General features: G+C 40.6%; 1 protein-coding gene across 5 annotated transcripts in view; it reads left to right on the top strand.

Moving 5' to 3' along the window:
- RAB27A (RAB27A, member RAS oncogene family) overlaps nt 1–16,161 on the top strand; it is a 75,031-nt gene extending 58,870 nt beyond the window's left edge. For all 5 annotated transcript variants that reach the window (XM_007112079.4, XM_024128878.3, XM_024128879.3 and 2 more), the window contains 2 exons: nt 4,089–4,212; nt 13,828–16,161. In XM_007112079.4, coding sequence (XP_007112141.1) covers nt 4,089–4,212; nt 13,828–14,026 — 323 coding nt within the window. In that variant the 3' untranslated portion in view covers nt 14,027–16,161. The remainder of the gene's footprint in view (nt 1–4,088; nt 4,213–13,827) is intronic.
- The last annotated feature ends 2,882 nt before the right edge of the window (nt 16,162–19,043 follow it).

Genomic DNA, 19,043 nt, shown 5'->3' with positions numbered 1-19,043 from the left:
CATTCACATAGTTTGTGTCTGATCCCCACGTGCCCCCTGTGAGTAGATGCAGGGAGGTGGTGTGTCCTAATTTTAGGATGAAGATGCTGAGCCTTACAGAGTAACAGACTTGTCCAATGACATGGAGCTTTTGGCTTTTGATTCAGTGGCCTTTACTTTTTCCTTGATTCAGTGGCCCTTTATTTTCTTTCTCAACTAAGTTGATCACTAAGAGTTGAAGAGCTATTTAATACTTCAAATATAGGTTCCCCCATTTAGTCATGCTTACTGGGCTTCACTTTGTTAAATGGCTGCCTGAGTCACACACCCTTACAACTGAGTGGTGGTGGCTGTTTCTAATCTCTTATCCTCATTCCTTGCTCATCATTCTCTCCTTTGCATCATCGGAACAAATTCTGGGGCTTCCTTAAGTCAAGCACTTTATAAGGATTGTTGTTAGAGATGGGCTCATAGAATCTTAGCATCGAAAGAGCATCAACCCGCCTATTTTTCCCTGGCAGAAACTGAAACTCTGGACAAGATAAATCTTGTCCATTTGGGCTTTATGACTAGTTAGATGAAGAACAAAATCATGTGAAATTATGTGTATGTATGTATTATTTTGTGTTTTCCTTATAGTGTAAAAGAATTCTTTTTGCCCAGTTAGGTAAAGAAAACATGCATATTGGAGATTTCACATCTTCAGTGGAAGTATTCTCCTCCCTCCAACCCCGTTTTTTAAAACAAGGTATAAGGTTCAGTGTCAGAGGTGGTAATATCAAATCTTAATTAGGAATAAAAATTTGTTAATTATCTCTACATTTTATTTTTCCTCTTCCTGTTAGTATTTTGACTATTAGAGGGATCATTCATTTCTTCTTTTTTTGGTCAAATTAAAATAAAATACATATATATATATATACACACCAATGGTGATAGAAGAACAGATGCAGTGTTGCATTGAGCAGGTAGCTGAGTCCTGGGCGCTGAAGGCCCAGGGGGAGGAAGCAGGTCTGCCCCCTCCCTTTGCTTCTCCAGAGCTGCATTGCAGTCCCTTCTCCCTTGACCCAAGATCTGTCCATGCCCTCTTGGGCAAGGGGTAAGAGTCCCAAGGTGATCCCTGCTGAGTTTCGGAGACTGAATAGAGAGCTGTGTCCTCTGGGCCTGAATTTGAAATCTGAGAGGAATCAGATCGTTTTGTATCACTCACCTGTCTTTCTGGAGCTTGGAGGACGAGCCAGTCATGCCCACAGGCAGCGTGTTTTGTAGGGAAACTCTAAAGCAGCCTATATTTCTAAACTTTTCTTCTGTAGCCTCACATAAATGGGATAAGAGCCCAGCAGGTATATTTTTAACGTATTTTTGCCTTTATATTTTTATTCCTGTTATTCCCTCTGTCTGAAAAGCCCTCCCCACACCCACTCCCATTTCCTTAAAAAGTTGAGTTTTAGGGCTTCCCTGGTGGCGCAGTGGTTGAGAATCTGCCTGCCGATGCAGGGGACACGGGTTCGTGTCCCAGTCCGGGAAGATCCCATATGCCGCGGAGCGGCTAGGCCCGTGAGCCATGGCCGCTGAGCCTGCGCGTCCGGAGCCTGTGCTCCACAACAGGAGAGGCCACAACAGTGAGAGGCCCGCATACCGCAAAAAAAAAAAAAAAAAAATTTTTTCTCTCCCCTTAACTCCTATTACATTTTGTACTACTTACAGGGTCCTTATCACATACCACCTCTAGTTGTAGTTATTTATGTATGTGCTTTTTTCCTTGGTGAGTTTTTTAAAAGAATGAATCAATTTACTTAAAAAAATTTTATTTATTTATTTGGCTGTGCCGCGTCTTAGTTGAGGCATGTGGGATCTTTAGTTGCAGCACGTGAACTCTTAGTTGAGGCATGTGGGATCTATTTTCCCTGACCAGGGATTGAACCCTGGCCCCTTGCATTGGGAGCGCAGAGTCTTTAGCCACTGGACCACCAGGGACGTCCCTAATTTACTTTTTTTTTTCTTTTTTGGCTGTGTTGGGTCCTCATTACTGTGCACTGGCTTTCTCTAGTTGCGGTGAGCGGGGGCTACTCTTCGTTGCAGTGCACGGGCTTCTCATTGCGGTGGCTTCTCCTGTTGCAGAGCACAGGCTCTAGGCACACAGGCTTCAGCAGTTGCAGCACGTGGGCCCCAGTACACGGGCTTCAGTAGTTGCAGTGCATGGGCTCAGTAGTTGTGGCATGTGGGCTCAGTAGTTGTGGCTCACGGGCTCTAGAGCGAAGGCTCAATAGTTGTGGCACACGGGCTTAGTTGCTCCATAGCATGTGGGATCTTCCTGGACCAGGGATCGAACCCACGGTAAGTAATTCACAGATTTTGTAGAAAAGTTGGGAAAAAAGAAAAAGAAAAATTATCAATTATCGTACTTCCCAGACTCCTCAAAATAAATACTATTAAACATTACTACTGGTAATACACAGCATCTCTAAATTCTTTTATTATATTAACTTAATGGTTGTCAAGTGCAAGCATGCATCTAGATCCTCCCAGAGGGCTTGTTAAAACACAGATTCCAGGCCTCAAACCCAGCCTTCCTGATTCAGTAGATCTGGGGTGGTACCTGAGAATTTGCATTTCTAACAAGTTCCCAGGTGATGGTTAGGCTGCTGGTCCATGGACCTTACCTGAAGAGTCGCTGAATTAACTCATTTAATCCTCACCTAAACCCTATGAAGTAAGTACCGTCATTATCACCATTTACAGATGGGGAAACTGAGGCACAGAGTGGCCACATAACTTCCTCAAGGCCACACAGCTAGTAAATGGCAGAGCCAGGATTCAACCTTAGATACCCTGAGTCCTGAGTTCATGCATAACCATGACACTGAACAGACATGGTGTTAACAGAGCACAGAGTCTCTCTGGAGACCAGAAAGATTTCACAGTAGAGGTAACTGAGAGGCAAGTCTTAAAGGAAGGGTTGGGAGTCCCTGAAGGAAGGTTGTGTTTGGGTATTCAAGGGTGTGGGGAGAGCATGTGTAACAGCCTGGAGGAAAGAAAGGACGTGGCTGTTGTTGGAAATGGTACACAGTTTGGTCTTGCCTGTATAGGTCTTGTTTCCCCTATCTGTCCCTTGAGGGCAAAGGTCAGTGCCCTGAATTCTACACCAAGTATCAGGCCTCCCTTATTGCTCAGTAAATACTTGCTGACTTGACTTTCTCATGATAAGATATAGCGAACGTGACTTTATAATGAGGAACTAAAATGTCAACACTTTTCTGGTTAACCATGATAAAAAATAAATTAAGCCTTACATTTTTGAGGATGTCTTATTGTGCAAGTTTGGGTTGCTTTCATTTCGTTGTGGAGTGTGATGAGGAAGAAATAAGGCTTTATTTTCCTTCTTTGGGAGATTAAGCTCTTTAGCTTAGTTGAAGTTCCCTTGATTTAACTGCTATTAAAAATTATTGCCTATTTACAGGTTTTCAGGTGAAAAGAAATAGCAGCTATGGAGTAAGAATTGTAGTCTCCTGCTTTTTGGTTCTGGTGACAGAATCATTTACTATTTATTCTGGGTTTTCTATCTTCATTTGATCCTATATTTTGTTTGTTTTAGATAAATTGATTCTGCCTTAGGATAATAGAAAAATGTGAAAAACATTTCAGATGGAAAGAGGTTAGTTTATAGAAAGACAATCTGTTTTAAAATGTCATTGCTATGGAGAGAAAATATATGAAAAACAGAGCTTTAAGATTAGCCATAAGCACTAGTAAATCCTCCAAGTGTTTTTTTTTTTTTCAAATGGCCTTCATAAGAAAGACAGCTATGTTGTATGTGTATGAGTGTGTGTGTGTGTGTGTGTGTGTGTACATAACTTTTGGAGAGAGAACAAATTCTCCCATTCCTCTCCGATATAAATAAGCTGAGGTATGTGCATAAGGATAGGATTAGTTTTACATCTCTGCCCCATCATTTAGTTTTATAGCTTAGGGTCTTGGTGCTTTGAAAGAATTATATCAGTTCCTTATATCTGTATATCCATTTACAGTTTCAAAGCACTTTTGCGTGTATTCTTCACTGATCATAGACTTACATTACTTACCTATAATAAATTTTCTTATATTAATAGGCCAGCTACAAATGCATGCATATTGTGAAAACCCAGATATAGTGTTATGTGGAAATAAGAGTGACCTGGAAGACCAAAGAGTAGTAAAAGAGGAAGAAGCCAGAGGACTTGCAGAGAAGTACGGGTGAGTATTTTTGTGGAGGAATCTACAGAGCAAGTTTCCAATACAAACATTTGCATATGAATGGGTAACAAAAAGGGCAAAAGCAAAAAATTGAAACACTCAGATGTATCCCTTGGGGGGAGGTGTCAAATACCTACTTTGCATATTAATATATGATATGGGAACCATAGCAACAGCAGTGGGCGAGGGCCCTCATTCAGCGCTTCAGTACCGTTTTTCTCAATCTCTTGGTGTTTGAAGAAGACAGCTTTGAGGTCAAATGCCCTAACTATGTAAGGCCTCTTTTCCAAGATGCAGGTAAGAGACACCCAGGATAAGGAAATTCTCTATATTCAGCGAGGAAATTTCAAAGCCAGTTCCTATGCTGCTGTAGAGAGCTCCCGCAGACAAGAAGGCCTTATTGGCTTTGGAATATCTGTGCTGGGAGAGGACTGTGAAGATCCCCTTTGGTTTAAGCTGTGTTTTTGTGCTGGAGAATCAACTAAATACTGTCTTCCTCCTATAGCTCAGGGAATAGGTTCGTAGTAGCAGCAGCATTAACTGGACATGAGAGAAGGGGTCAGCCGCTGCTAATTAAAGTGTCTGGGGCACCTCTACAAAACAATTTGTGCTTTACTTTCTTTCTGCCTCTAATATAATGAGAATGCAAATATGTATGTATTAATTACCCTTAATATAAGTGGGAGGCAGCAAGTAGGGTAGAGAAGGAAGGGGAGAGAGAGAGAGAGAGAGAGGGAGGGAGGGAGAGAGAGGGAGAGGGGGAGAGGGGGACAGAGAGAGAGAGAGAGAGAGAGAGAGAGAGAGAGAGAGAAAGGTGGTGTGGGGTGGTAGACTGTGTGTAGGGGCGTTACCAGGCTGGCGGCCTCTGTTGTTAGGCAGGCCCCGAGGAGGCCGCAGGAGGCCCTTTCCCTTTTCCTTGTGTGACCCCTGCTTTGTTCTTCTTGGGCTGATTGAGTTCGGAAAGCACTCAACGATGGGGTTCAAACCGGGGGTGGAGGGGGAGTGGAAGGCCTGGGGGGAAGGAGCCAGAGTTTGGAGAGCTTTGAACACCAGGTAAGAAGAGTGGACTTGATCTCCCGGGACACAGGAAGTTGCTGAAAGCCTTCAAACGTGGAGGGCTGTTATGAGTACTTTCCCAGGTCAGTCTGGGGATGACGGGTGGGGTGAAGTGGAGAGCTGTTGGGCAGCCTCTGTAAAGTGTTGCTTTGTGTCTGACGCTGGAGCCCACAGGGCAGGCAGTCAGAGGGGAAGATGGATTTGAAGTGGTGGAGAGCCAGAATCAGCTGGGACCCGTAATGATGGGCTGAAACTTGTATCAGTTCTTATTGCTTCTGACCTGGATGGTGTGGGTGTCCTACAGAAGCCAAGACCCTTTGCCACAGAGCTAAACACACACACCTGGCCCGGGAGTTGAAGAAGCTGAAGGAGGATCTAGGGGAAGGTGGAAGGGGGGCAGGTCTGGTCACTGGTCTGTGCCAACGAGATGGGCCAGCGGAGAAACGTTGATGTATGAGCAGAATGGCTGCTCCTTCACTTCTGCCCTCTGCACCCACGCCCCCCTCCGCCCCCCCGCTGCATCTCTCTGTGGTCCACCCTGACTGGGAAGGGAATTCTGGGAAGTGTTGTTCAATCTAGCCAAGCCAACAGATTGCAAAGCCACCACAGGCAGGGAGTGGGCGGCTGGGCACTGGTATCTTTTAAAAGCTCTCCGTGTGATTTTTGTGAGCAGAGGTTGAGAACCTCTGACGGAAGTGATTCTGAAATGGACGCTGACAGAGCCCTGCAGGCGATTCTGATCACCTGATATGCCCCCTCCTCTCGTGAGAGGCACTTGTGTAAGTAGTGAAGGAAAGAGGGAGGGATCAAATACCATGGAGGATTCTGAAGTGTTGAAGCTGGGCGCTGTGTTGCAAGGGGGTGAGGAGGAAGTAAGTGATGAAGCAACAGAAACTGTGAACCATGCTTTTGAGAAGTGTGTTCGCAAAGACCAAAAAAAAAAAAAAAAAAAAAAAAAAGGGCAGCTAGGGGAGTTAGCTGGATCAAACAAGCACATTCTCAAGCCTTGTGGGGGAGTCTGGATTGATTTCTCACCCCTCTGGCCTTCTTCAGCCCTTTGCTTGTTTCCTCTGGGCAGGTTCCTAGGATTCCATCCATCTCCTGCCTGGTATGAAAGAGCCTGGCATTGCTTTCTGACTATATGGGGAATCTGGGGATAACAGGGATTGTCTTCCCTCTGTGCCCAGGTTGGAAGATCTGGGGAGTATTTCATAAGAGGGACTCAATGTAAAGTTTCTGAACTGAGTTAAAATAAGGAGAGGAGAGATTAGCAGATAAGATAATTGAAATTATTGAAGAATGGAAAGGGATGGAAACGGACATCCCTTAGGATTTAGGAAGCATAAAATAGAGTTCTGTAGGCTGTTTGGCAGTTTCAGAGGAAGGTGTAAAGGGGAAATTTGGTTCACATGCATTTCACAAATTTGAACATATAAGTTTAACGATTATTTTCACAGAAGTCTTTGTTTCATTTTTAATAATCGTAATATTTTCATTGGTTGCACATGCACTAGAGGACTATGTTGGTTAGTCCATCTATGTGCTAACAGTCAGAAAACAGTTTATGGCATATCTTCATATCATTTGTATGTTGTCTGATAAATTTGCATTTTTTGTTACTATCGTATTGCCTTCTCTCCTCAGTTCATAAAAATGGGTCATTGGTTCGCAGGTGGTTCTCTGAAATATACATGCATTTGGAGAGTGAAAGACTATGTCTCAGAAAGACTTTGCAAACCTAATAAAAACATGTTACAGTGCAAATATGGAACATAAATCTGTGTCTGCTGGGACAAGTAAATCTGAGAATGAGGGCTTCATGCAACAACCCAAAATAGAAAGGGTGAATTGGATGCATGATGATGAATATTCAAAAAATTATTTTTAGTAGACTAAGAATCCCTTCACCCCTAATTACCTTTTTTTTTTTTTTGCTATAAAACTTGGTTAAATTGTAATGTGAAGCTCTTAGGTCACTTCCTAACACAACAAAGCGATGTGCCCTGTAAACCAGTCAAGTTTTTTAGAACAACTACAAAATAATGCTTTCTACTATGTAATATTGAATAATATTGTCAATGAAATCAGAGAAGAGAGCAAAACAGAGGGTTATTCAAATTTGTACTTCTGCCAGTCAAAACTATTATAGTTCACACTGTTGCTGAAATACTTTTAAAAATAGCTACAGAATCAGTGACAAATATATTAAAAGAGAAAGCGGAATGCAACCTTGACAACATTTGTCTTTTAGATGATTCTGTTGGAGCTCAGACTTTAGTGTGCTCCAGCTTCACCTGAACGCTGTCCCACTGAGTTTCTCATTTAGTAGGTCTGGGATGAAGCCCCAATTTTACATTTCTAGCTGATTCCTAGATGCTGCTGCTGTTAGTGATTGAGGATAACACTTTGAGAACCACCTGTGTAGATGTCAAGTTACTATGAGCTGTGCATGCTGGCAGATATTTTCCTTGACAGCAGAGCTGGACAAAATCATTATGCACAGAATATGAAGCAGGTGTCTATTTGTGCCATGCTTGGAGAAGGGAAATGTGCTCAATGACTTAACAACGGAAAATCCATGCTAAATCCAGGAGGATTTTTTCTCTTGCACAGTGAATGACATCAGCTTTGATACAGACTGGGCAGGGACACTGGGATTGGTACCAAAGGAGCACCAGCCACAACTGGGTAGGAAAGGACTTTATTGTCAGTGAAAATGGTTGCATCTAAGCATCCTTCTACCCTCTTTATTCACAGAAGATAGTTGGTGGTCAATATACGCCTTTTGTTTTTGATTCAGGGTCGAGGGAAATAGAGAACATTATGAATATGATGAAAGTATGATAATTGAAAGTATGTATTTCACATGGGCTGTGCAAAGAAAGAGTCAGCAAATTTTTAAAAAATGAGATATAATTGATATATAACATTTTATTAGTTTTAGGTATAAAACTTAATGATTTGATTTATGTATATATTGTGATATGATCACCACAGTAAGTTTAGTTAACATCCATCACCACATGTAGTTACAATTTTTTTTTCCTTTTTTTTTTTTTCTGGCCACGCCTGGCAGCGTGTGGGACCTTAGTTCCCAGACTAGGGGTGGAACCCGTGCCCCCTGCAGTGGAAGTGCAGAGTCTTAACCACTGGACCACCAGGAAAGTCCCATGTAGTTACACTTTTTTTTTCTTGTGATGAGAGCTTTTAAGATCTATTCTTGGGGCTTCCCTGGTGGCGCAGTGGTTGAGAGTCCGCCTGCCGATGCAGGGGACACGGGTTCGTGCCCTGGTCCAGGGGATCCCACATGCCGCGGAGTGGCTGGGCGCATGAGCCATGGCCGCTGAGCCTGCGCGTCTGGAGCCTGTGCTCTGCAACGGGAGAGGCCACAACAGTGAGAGGCTCGCATACCGCAAAAAAAAAAAAAAAAAAAAAAAAAAAGATCTATTCTTAGGGGCAGCAAATATAAGACAACTTTTTCCCCCCACTGGAGACTGCTGGCTAGTGATGAGAAGGGTGCTCAAGAGTTTCTTGAATGAAGGATGTGTTAAAAACATTGATTTACAACATTAGTAATATGAGTACAGACCATTTCTGGGATTTCAAGTGGCTTAGCTCAGCATACTGCTGTCAGTGTCTTATCTAGTCTGAACTAGATGAAATGTATGAATAGCTTGATCTCTAATAGTTTTTTATTCTTTGAAAACTTGTTGACATCCGACCCTTATTCAAGAAATAAATTAATGCCTTATCATTGGGCACATTTTAAAACCACACACATAAGCTGCAACTAAACAGACAAGGCTGATTTCCAGAGCCCCAAAGAACTCAGTAGAGGATCTGAATTTCATTTGGGCACAATCTCCCAGGCTGAAGCAGTTTATACACTCACTCTTTCCTGTAAATGCTTGTTTATTTACCAGCCAACAGGCCATGAAGAGTAGTGAGACTCGCTTCTTACTTTAGTGAAAAATATCTTCATAATTTCTGGATCCACACGTGAGCCAAATATCTAGAACCATTGGACAGAATCACCATATACACTTGCTTTCATTCCTGGGATCGAAGATCTTGTGTTGTAGAAATAAGTCATGGAAAAGAAAACATCTAAAAATGTGGGTCCTAACCTATGACATGAGCTGGATATAGGTGTCTTGGTGAAAAGCTGCAAATGATAATGCCCACCCTAATTTTCGTTTTGCTCATTTTTTTTTAATTTAAAAATTTGTGATTTTTCTATTTATTAAAAGCACATCAAAATTTGTGTTCTGCATGTGTTCCAAAAGGTCATTAAATGCTCGTTTACAGATTGATATCAATTAGCTGCACAGGATTTTTTCAAACGTTTGGCGGAACTGCTCCCTAGTCATGCTGCTCTAGCACCACCATGTGGCGAGAAGGAGCAACACACCTGTCTCCATGCTTAATAGGGGGACGATTGATCCTCTTGAATTTAAGCTAAGATTACTAAATTTTTACCTGGAAAGTTTTAGGAAAAGCAGAATATTATTTTTAGAGAAGAAGAGAACCCCATTAGATGAACACTGATTGAGCACTTGCCGGATGCTAGGCTTTTGGTAAGCCCTTTACTACGTGTATTATCTTATTGCCTCCTTATCAAGACCCCATGAAGCACCGTTACACCTCTTTACAGACATGAAGAACTGTTCAGATAAAGTAGCCCGAAAGCCTTCTAAAAGTGAGCATCCGGAAGATATGGACATAAAAATATGACTGACTCCGTCCACTAGACCTCCTATGCCCTTAGGACAAACTGAGCAGCCCAGTTTTCAAATGTGAGCACAAAGCACGTCTCTGCGTCTGGGGCATCATTTTATGCTGGAACAGAAGTCTTAATTCAGGGTCTTTGCTGTGCACCTCATCTAGCTTGCTTTTCGTCTGGCAGCTCAAAGAACTGAGAGTAGAGAGGAGTGATCTCTAGCATTCATTTATTCCTATAGAAACGAAAACCGTGTTTCCCCAATTGCTCAGAAGTCTCTGAATAATTAGTCCAAATTTTTTAAGGTTGTTAACCTGACTCCTGGTCACATCACCTGAAGATTCACAGATGGCCAGGAAATATATATATATATATATATATATATATATATTAGATGTTGGGGGTAGGAGTTTATTAATGAATTTATTTTTGACTGTGTTGGGTTTTCGTTTCTGTGCGAGGGCTTTCTCTAGTTGCAGCGAGCGGGGGCCACTCTTCATCGCGGTACGCGGGCCTCTCACTGTCGCGGCCTCTCTCGTTGCGGAGTACAGGCTCCAGACGCGCAGGCTCAGTAGTTGTGGCTCACGGGCCTAGTTGCTCCGCGGCATGTGGGATCTTCCCAGACCAGGGCTCGAACCCGTGTCCCCTGCATTGGCAGGCAGATTCTCAACCCCTGTGGCACCAGGGAAGCCCAAGGAAATATATTTTTAATTTTTAGTTTGTTACTAGAATTTGAATTAGAACTCTAAACTACATCTTATTAATACTGTACCTCTTTTAATATGAGTGACTTAAAAATGTACACCTTCACTCATATACCCTGAAATTCTACCAATTAAATATTTGCTGAAGTTATTAAATAGAGAATAGCTCATAGTTCTGCTAGAGGCACCAGTCATTTATACTTCAGTATTGATCAGTAAAGTCAGATCCCTTTTCTCTCAGCATTTAGTGATGATCACTTGGGGGCAGTGAGGAACCTCTTATGGTTTGACAGGGACTGGAGGGAGACAGATGCTTTGAAGCATGAAACATTTTGGCTAGGACAGATCTGAGTGAGCCATCTCTGACGTAGGGAAGCATGGTTCAATTTACCAGAATTTAGAGCAGGGCTGTGTATCAGCTACATTGTGGATTAAATCAATGCTTATGGGCTAGTCTGGAAATTTCATGTTTATAATCTTGCTGAGGTCTCTTGGAGCTATGATTTTCCATGATTCAGTGACATTGTTTCTATGTGTCCTAAGTTTTAAACAACAAAATTAAAAACAAACTTTTGTAACCTAACCCATTACTGTGTTGGAAATAAGAAACGTTTATCAATGACACATTTGTCAAAAATGATGCATTTCTAAGTGCTTTAAATGTTAACTCATTTAATCCTTAATAGGAAGATACTGATATTATCTAGTTTTATGGATAAGGCAACTGAGGCACAGATGTTAATAGCTTGCCAGGGCTACACAGTTCGTAAGGAGTCGTACTAGGATTTGAATCCCGGCAGGCTGGCTCCACAGGTTATGGCTCTTAACCATTCTCCAAACTGTCTGTAACTTCCATGCATAGGTTTTATCATTTTTTAAAAATTGTTTTCAACTGTGGTTTCTCATTTATGCCTTAAAAATTATTGTGAGGTAATTACCAGGAGCTGAGATGGAAGAAACTATGGAAAGTAGAAATAGCTTAATGGAGATCCTGTTGAGGAATTCATTGAGGCTGAGGACTCTATAGCTGGAAAGATATTTCTTAATGGACTTTGAGGAAATTTTAAAAGTAAGATGTACGCTATTATGACTAGTATTTACAACAAAGTTTACTGCTCAACTACTTTTTTATTTTTGTATTTCCAATTTCAGCCCATTATGCTCTGAGGGAGAGATGAGTTTTTCAGTTGCTTTTCCATTAAACAATAGCTTTCTGAATGGTGATAGAATGATCAAGCCTTCTCCTTAAGTATAAAAAATGTTCTGCAGATATTAAATGATTCTTCATGGGTATAATTGAGAAAGAGCACGATGGAGAAAATCTAAGTATTTAAATTTTGAGAATTCTTAATTTAAAATTCAGCTCATGTAGAAATGGCAGCATTACAAAGTGTCCCCAGGACTTAGCTCAATAACATAGGTACTTGATAAATAAGTATTTATTCAGTCCCCACAAAGAATGTCTTCTTCAAACTTGGTAAAGAAATACTGCATGTGACCAGGGGGATGGGAAAGATGTATTACCTTCATTTTGTGGCTAAGGCGCCAGATGAAGATGTAGGGAAAGAAGACTGACAGTAACCAAAGAGATATCCAGGCAAGAGGTTTAAAAACCACCGAGATGATGTAATTTGCCCAGTGGACCCTTCTCTGATTAAGATATTTTAGAGTCAGCATATGAAGGGCTATGAACATGGTCATGGTAGAATCAGTGGAGCAACCATGTCCTTCAGAACTCACAGATAGGCAGATAAATCCTCGAATGAAGTGATGGTTCCTCAACCAGTTCTTCAGAGCTATACTCAAACAGGAGAGGATTGTAGAGTCCAGTTGCAAGGCCTGTTAGCTCCCATAAGAAGCGAGCAGATAATAAGGCAACATCTTGAGGAAATCATAATGGACAGACAGGCTTCCATCCTTACACATGTGCTCCTAATGTGCTTCTTGGTGACACAGGAAGCAGAACAGTTGTGAAAAGCTGTGTAAAAGTAGTAAGAAGGTTAAAACAAATCTGTAAAAGCTCTCCTGTGGAAGCTGCTCCTAGCCAGGAAATAATGAAAGAATAACCAAAGTTGTAATCAGAGTCATTGATGTAGTGTTAACGTGCTATGAGAAGACAGGAAAACAAAGACATCCTTCAGGAAAAGTATTGTAATAGAGTTGGATGTTAAAATCTCTACAAATGTAAGGAATATTTTACTGAATTCAATTGCAGTGCTCCCAGAGGTGCTAAAACAACTTTCTTTTGTAGATTTTACATCTAAGAGCATTTTTGGTCAGATTCCTTACTAAGTGGTGGGAATGAAATCAACCGTTTGAAGAAAATACAATTTTATTGCTATTTTCATGACTTTATTAAGGAGGAGGAAGAATTTGGCAGGTGATTGATTAATCCCCTTGCAAAGACTGACTCTAAGGATGAAAGGTGACCACCATGACAAGACTGATGTCTTAAGAATATGTGAAAAGTAGCCTTACAGTTTTGAAATGATGCTTTGTGAGTTACTAAAAAATTACACCTAACCTCGGGTCCTGGGATAACAAAACAAACATGCTTAAGATTGATAATACCTGAGGAACTCTGAAGCGCTGTGGAATTCAGAATGTCTTCAAGTGTGTGGTCCAGGAATATAGCCTGGAGCTGACAAGGGGCAAAGCCTTTGACAAATACAGCCAGGGACCTCTGAAGTCTCTCTTATATCAGCTTTTTTTTTTCCCCCGTATGTATCAAGTGAAACAGAGTTTTCTGTTTTGGAAATCCTCATGCAAGTATGCATATTTGGAAACAGTGGAGCCTATGGTTTAAGTTGGTTACACTAGAATCAAACAGCTGTGGATTCAAATCCTGGCTCCGCTACTTTCTAGCATTATGAAATTGGGCACATTACTTTATCTTTCTGAGCTGCAGTTTAATCATGTGTTAAATGGGAGTAAACACTTCCAGAAGTTTTACGTCTGTTAGGAATGCAGTGTCAATTATTTTATTTTTCACTTTTTAATGTGGCCTGTGTGGCAAAATGCTTTTGTTGTCTTGTATATTTGTATTCTTCCGATTTTATAAGTTGAATTATCAAGAGCAAAGGTCACTGTCCTTTCCCTCCACGTGTTGTTACCCGAGTTGTCACTGTCTTCCAGAATCCCCTACTTTGAAACTAGTGCTGCCAATGGGACAAACGTAAACCAAGCGATTGAGATGCTGCTGGACCTGATAATGAAGCGAATGGAACGGTGTGTGGACAAGTCCTGGATTCCCGAAGGCGTGGTGCGATCCAATGGTCACACCTCTGCAGATCAGTTGAATGAAGAAAAGGAAAAGGGGTTATGTGGCTGTTGAAGAGTCCAGCGAGCTACACAGTAATTCAGGTGGCCCATGTCTGTGACCTTCTCTACAGTGATACATGGCACAGGGAGAAATTAACGGGCATTGTGTATAAACTGCTTCTCACCATCCCAGTTAGACCTATCAGTAAAGCATCCAGTTTTAAAATTACTTTGCTGCAGCTTTGTAAATATTTCTTTAAGATTCAGCCTGAGAGTTAGGAGAAATATTTCACATAGCCGAAAGTGCCTTATAAAACCTTAGCCCATGGCAGTAGATCATTCAAGTATTCAGGATTTTGTAGCCACAGAACAGTGAATTTATTATGTAGAATGACTGAAGATACTGTCACCTGCCTTAACATAGATAGGCCTGGAGTCTCACATTCAAGATCTTAGACATAACATCAGTGTTTAATCCAAATTTAAAGACCCTACTTGCACCACAGGGGACCTTCTAACATGCCATCTAAACCATTTGAATGTTAAATAAGAATATACACAAATGATGGTCAAATGTCTTTGAGTATTAATTTATGTAAGCATTCTCTTTAAAATGAAATAGGGCAAATTATTGGCCGTATCTATAGACCTTGGATAAACTGGATCGAGAAATTATATGCTCACTGTGACTGTTGCTGGTGGGAAAGGGCTTGGTGGTGAGGCCTGGGGTGGCTTAATGTTATATAAGCAGCTGAAGGGGGACTTCTGGCTCCCTGCTAGATTCCCATTGCTCTGAAGGGTTGATTGAAGGGTCAGGGAGCTAGGTTTTTATGGCTTTCGTTCACTGTGATCTGTGCATTTATACTTGGCCTATGTGCTGGCCCCATCTGAACATAGCTGGTGCTTATGCTGAAGTTATTTGTGATAAGTAAACATTTAGCTTCTTTTTCTTCATATTTATAATGTTGGTCTGGCATCCTCAGGCTGCAGTTTCAATTAGCTTGTGAACGACTCATCTTGTTTTCACCCTCAGTCTCTATATTGTTGATCTTTGCAACTTGTTTTATTTTTACATTGGTGGAATTGAAGGAATTATCTTATAATTACATAATATATCTGTTTACTATTTGGTAGAAGATGGATGTTTGTGTTTAAGCAGTTACATTTGTACTCTAGCTCAGTATAAGAAAAACAGGGTGTTCTGTAGCCTGTAGTTTTCCTTGAGATCATGGGCATTTACTGTACTTGCTGGGTCTTTCCAAGGTCATGTACTCTTCCACGTTGCCAAAGTGTCTTTTTACCAAATTGAAGGTGGTTTCAAAATATGCTTCATGGCAGTTGCTTATAAAAATCAAAGGGGAAAATTTTTATTTATTAAAGTAGTTTAAGTAAAGTAGATTAAAATTTCCAAAGAGCTTAATGGCTATTTAGGAAGAAACACCCACCACTCATTATAATTTAAATAAAGAATAAAAATAAATGTATTTTGTGGTGGCAGATGTTTGGCATAACAGTAATTAGAAAAATACAGCTATGATGGAAAGTAATTACTTTTATGATAATTTTCAAACGGCTTTTTGTTGAGCATCTGTCCTGTTTTTTTTTTTTCCCACTGCCCTCCCACCATCCCCTTAAGAAACTTAGCTGTGTTTACTAAGATCTTATATATTTCTACCCTTGAAATGAGGACCTTTTTAAATAATAAGGAGTCATTGAGTCCTATGCATTTGAATTGTGTATCCTGGTGAGAAAAAGATCCAAACATTTCAAGGGCAGGGTCATCATCACAGGCAGTGCCTTCTAAAGTTGCCATAAGACTTAAGTGGAGTAAATAATAATTTTATAGCTACATATCAGGGAACATTTTATATGATTCATTTGTATAGTTAAAAAGAAGACAATATCAGTATGTTCCAGCCTATTTAGGAATCAACTGAGAAGTTAGCTACAGATTCCAAGGGCCTTAAACATAATACATAATTAAACATATACATGATATAGGCACACGCAAGAGCCATCTTTAATTATTGACGTAAATAACCTGTATTCTCTTTGGAAATCATTTGTTTAAATTTATATTGAAGTACCAGTATAAATTTTTTTGTGCGTCCGTGTATTTTCCTATTGACAGGCTTCTGTAAAAGTGAAGTGTATCTTTAGTGAACTTTGTGCCAATTAAGCTTATAATAAAAAAGTGGTTTAATTTGTCAAGTTTGGATGTGAACATAACTTCATTTCCCATCACAATAAAGTTTCAACCAGAAGTCATAATACTAAAGGAAACCACATTCCGAGACACAAATTCTATTAGGTGCGTGATGAGGGACCAGCCAAGACAACATATTCTGGAGAAGGTAATTCAGATATGTTATCCTCGAACATTTGCGGAGCATCTACACTGCAGGAAATTTTGTACTAGCTGTCCTCAGGTGAACAAAGCAAGGATGGTAAGGGCGTGAACTAAGACTGGGGCTGAAAGATGGGTGCAAGAGGCATCGGGAGTGGTGTAGTACTTGACTGGATGAGGAGGGAGTATGTGGGGAGATGGACACTCTTACCTTATTTCCTGCCGCACTGTTCACCCCACTCACTCCTCCGCAGGCATACGGGCCTCCCTGGAGCGGTCAAGTGTGCTCCTGCCTCAGGAATATTTGCTGTTCCCTCTGCCTGGAACGCTAGTCTTCCATATATCTGCATGGCTCCCTCCCCCATCCGTTAAGACAGTTCAAATGTCACGTTGTCCAGGACTTTACTGATCACCTTATATAAAATAGCAGTCACTCCCCCTCATGGCCCCAACCAGATTGTCCCCTGCTGCCTGTTATCCTGCTCTGTTTTTGTACATGTCACTTATCACCATGTATGTTTGTCTCCATCCACTAAGATATAAGCTCCATGAGGACAGGGACTTGGGGAGTTTTCTTCAAAATTGTGTTGCCACCACCTGGAAAAGGCCTGGTACACAGTAGGTATTCAAATGGTTATCGGTGGACTGAATAAAGGACTTAAGATGCAGCAGGGTCAAGTGAAAGAGTTTTCAAAACAGGAGTCACTATTAATGTTCAAAGACAGGAATAGAATTTGAAAGTAACCACTTCAAAAATGTTTAGAAATGCTCTCATATAATAAATCCGTACTGGTTTATTATGAGAAATTAGGAAATCTGAGAAGTATATTCTGATGTTTTGAAGTTGATGTCAAGATAGCTAACAATCTATTGGAGAAATGTTCAATGAGGACTTTTTTTTTTTGGCCGCTCCACGTTGCACGCAGGATCTCAGTTCCCTGACCAGGGATCGAACCGATGCCCCCCACAGTGGAAGCACAGAGTCCTAACCACTGGACCGCTAGGGAATTCCCAATAAGTTTTTTTTTTTTTTTTTTAATTGAACTGTTGTTGATTTACAATATGTGTTAGCAAAGTAATTCTTTGCTAACATTATGCATACATTATATATGTATATGTATAATATACATACGTATATTCCTTTTCAGATTCTCTTCCATTATAGGTTATTACAATATATTGAATATAGTTCTCTGTGCTATATAGTAGGTCCTCGTTGTTTATTTTATATATAGTAGTATGTATCTGTTAATCACATACTCCTAATTTATTCCTCCTCCCTCCTTTCCCCTTTGGTAACCATAAGTTTGTTTTCTATGTCTGTGAGTCTGTTTCTGTTTTACAAATAAGTCCATTTGTGTTATTTTTTAGATTCCATATTTAAGTCATATAGTATTTGTCTTTGTCTGCCTGGCTTACTTCCCCTAGTATAATTTCTAGGTCCATCCATGTTGCTGCAAATGGCATTATATCTTTCTTTTTTATGGCTGAGTAATATTCTATTGTATATATATTACCACATCTTCTTTATCCATTTATCTGTCAGTGGAGACTTAGGTTGCTTCCATGTCTTGGCTATTGTAAATAGTGCTGCAATAAACAGTGGAGTGGAAGTATCTTTTCGAATTAGAGTTTTTGTCTTTTCTGGATATATGCCCAGGAGTGGGATTGCTGGGTCGTATGGTAGCTCTATTTTTAGTTTTTAAAGGAACCTCCATACTGTTCTCCATAGTGGCTGCACTAATTTACATTCCCACCAACAGTGTAGGAGGGTTCCCTTTTCTCCACACCCTCTCCAGCATTTATTTGTAGACTTTTTGATGATGGCCATTCTGACTGGTGTGAGGTGATACCTCATTGTAGTTTTGATTTGCATTTCTCTAATAATTAGTGATGTTGAGCATCTTTTTATGTGCCTGTTGGCCATCTGTATGTCTTCTTTAGATAAATGTCTCTTCTGATCTTCTGCCCATTTTTGGATTGGGTTGTTTGGGTTTTTTGATATTGAGTAGTAGGAGTTTAGAAATTAATCCCTTGTTGGTCACATCATTTACAAATATTTTCTCCCATTCTGTAGGTTGTCTTCATTTTGTTTATGACTTCCTTTGCTGTGCAAAAGCCTGTAAGTTTGATTAGGTCCCATTTGTTTATTTTTGCACACTAAAGAATGTTTTGCTTGGCTTTTTATAAGCTGGAAAACTCTATATGGTATTTCCAGGTCTTCTATTTTTGGCAATATGGGTGAGTATAGAACTGGAAAAGTCTCCCAATATAAAACACTTGATAATGCTGGATAAAATATAATGAATATTTTTTTAATGAATTCTTGATCTCTTAAGAAAGTAATGGAAATACCCTGAGACCATCCCTCTTTTTCCACAAAACAGACAACAGCAGCAACATCAGCAACAACAATGGCAGCAACAGAGGGAACTTACAACAAACTGATACTGAGTGTGGTTTGCTTTTGGTTTGGTTTTTGCCAGCATCAGTAATCTAGGTGCTTGGTTTTAATGGCTACATGCCATCATGGGAGAAAGCTTTGGATCTGTTGGAGGTAGGATACTGGGATGGAGGGCCCCTACTTCCAAACACACACAAAGCCAGGGCTTGGTCTATGTCTTAATCTTCCCTGAGCATTTATAACCATAAGTATGCTTTTTTTTTTTTTTTTTTTTTTTTTTTTTTTTTTTTGTGGTATGCGGGCCCCCCCCTGCCGTGGCCCCCCCCGTCGGGGGGGCCC

The sequence above is a fragment of the Physeter macrocephalus genome, chromosome 11 (assembly GCF_002837175.3).
Source record: "Physeter macrocephalus isolate SW-GA chromosome 11, ASM283717v5, whole genome shotgun sequence".
In the NCBI taxonomy this organism is placed as follows: Eukaryota; Metazoa; Chordata; class Mammalia; order Artiodactyla; family Physeteridae; genus Physeter; species Physeter macrocephalus.
Note: the sequence above shows the minus strand (reverse complement) of the source record. Positions and strands in the feature narration are given on the sequence as shown.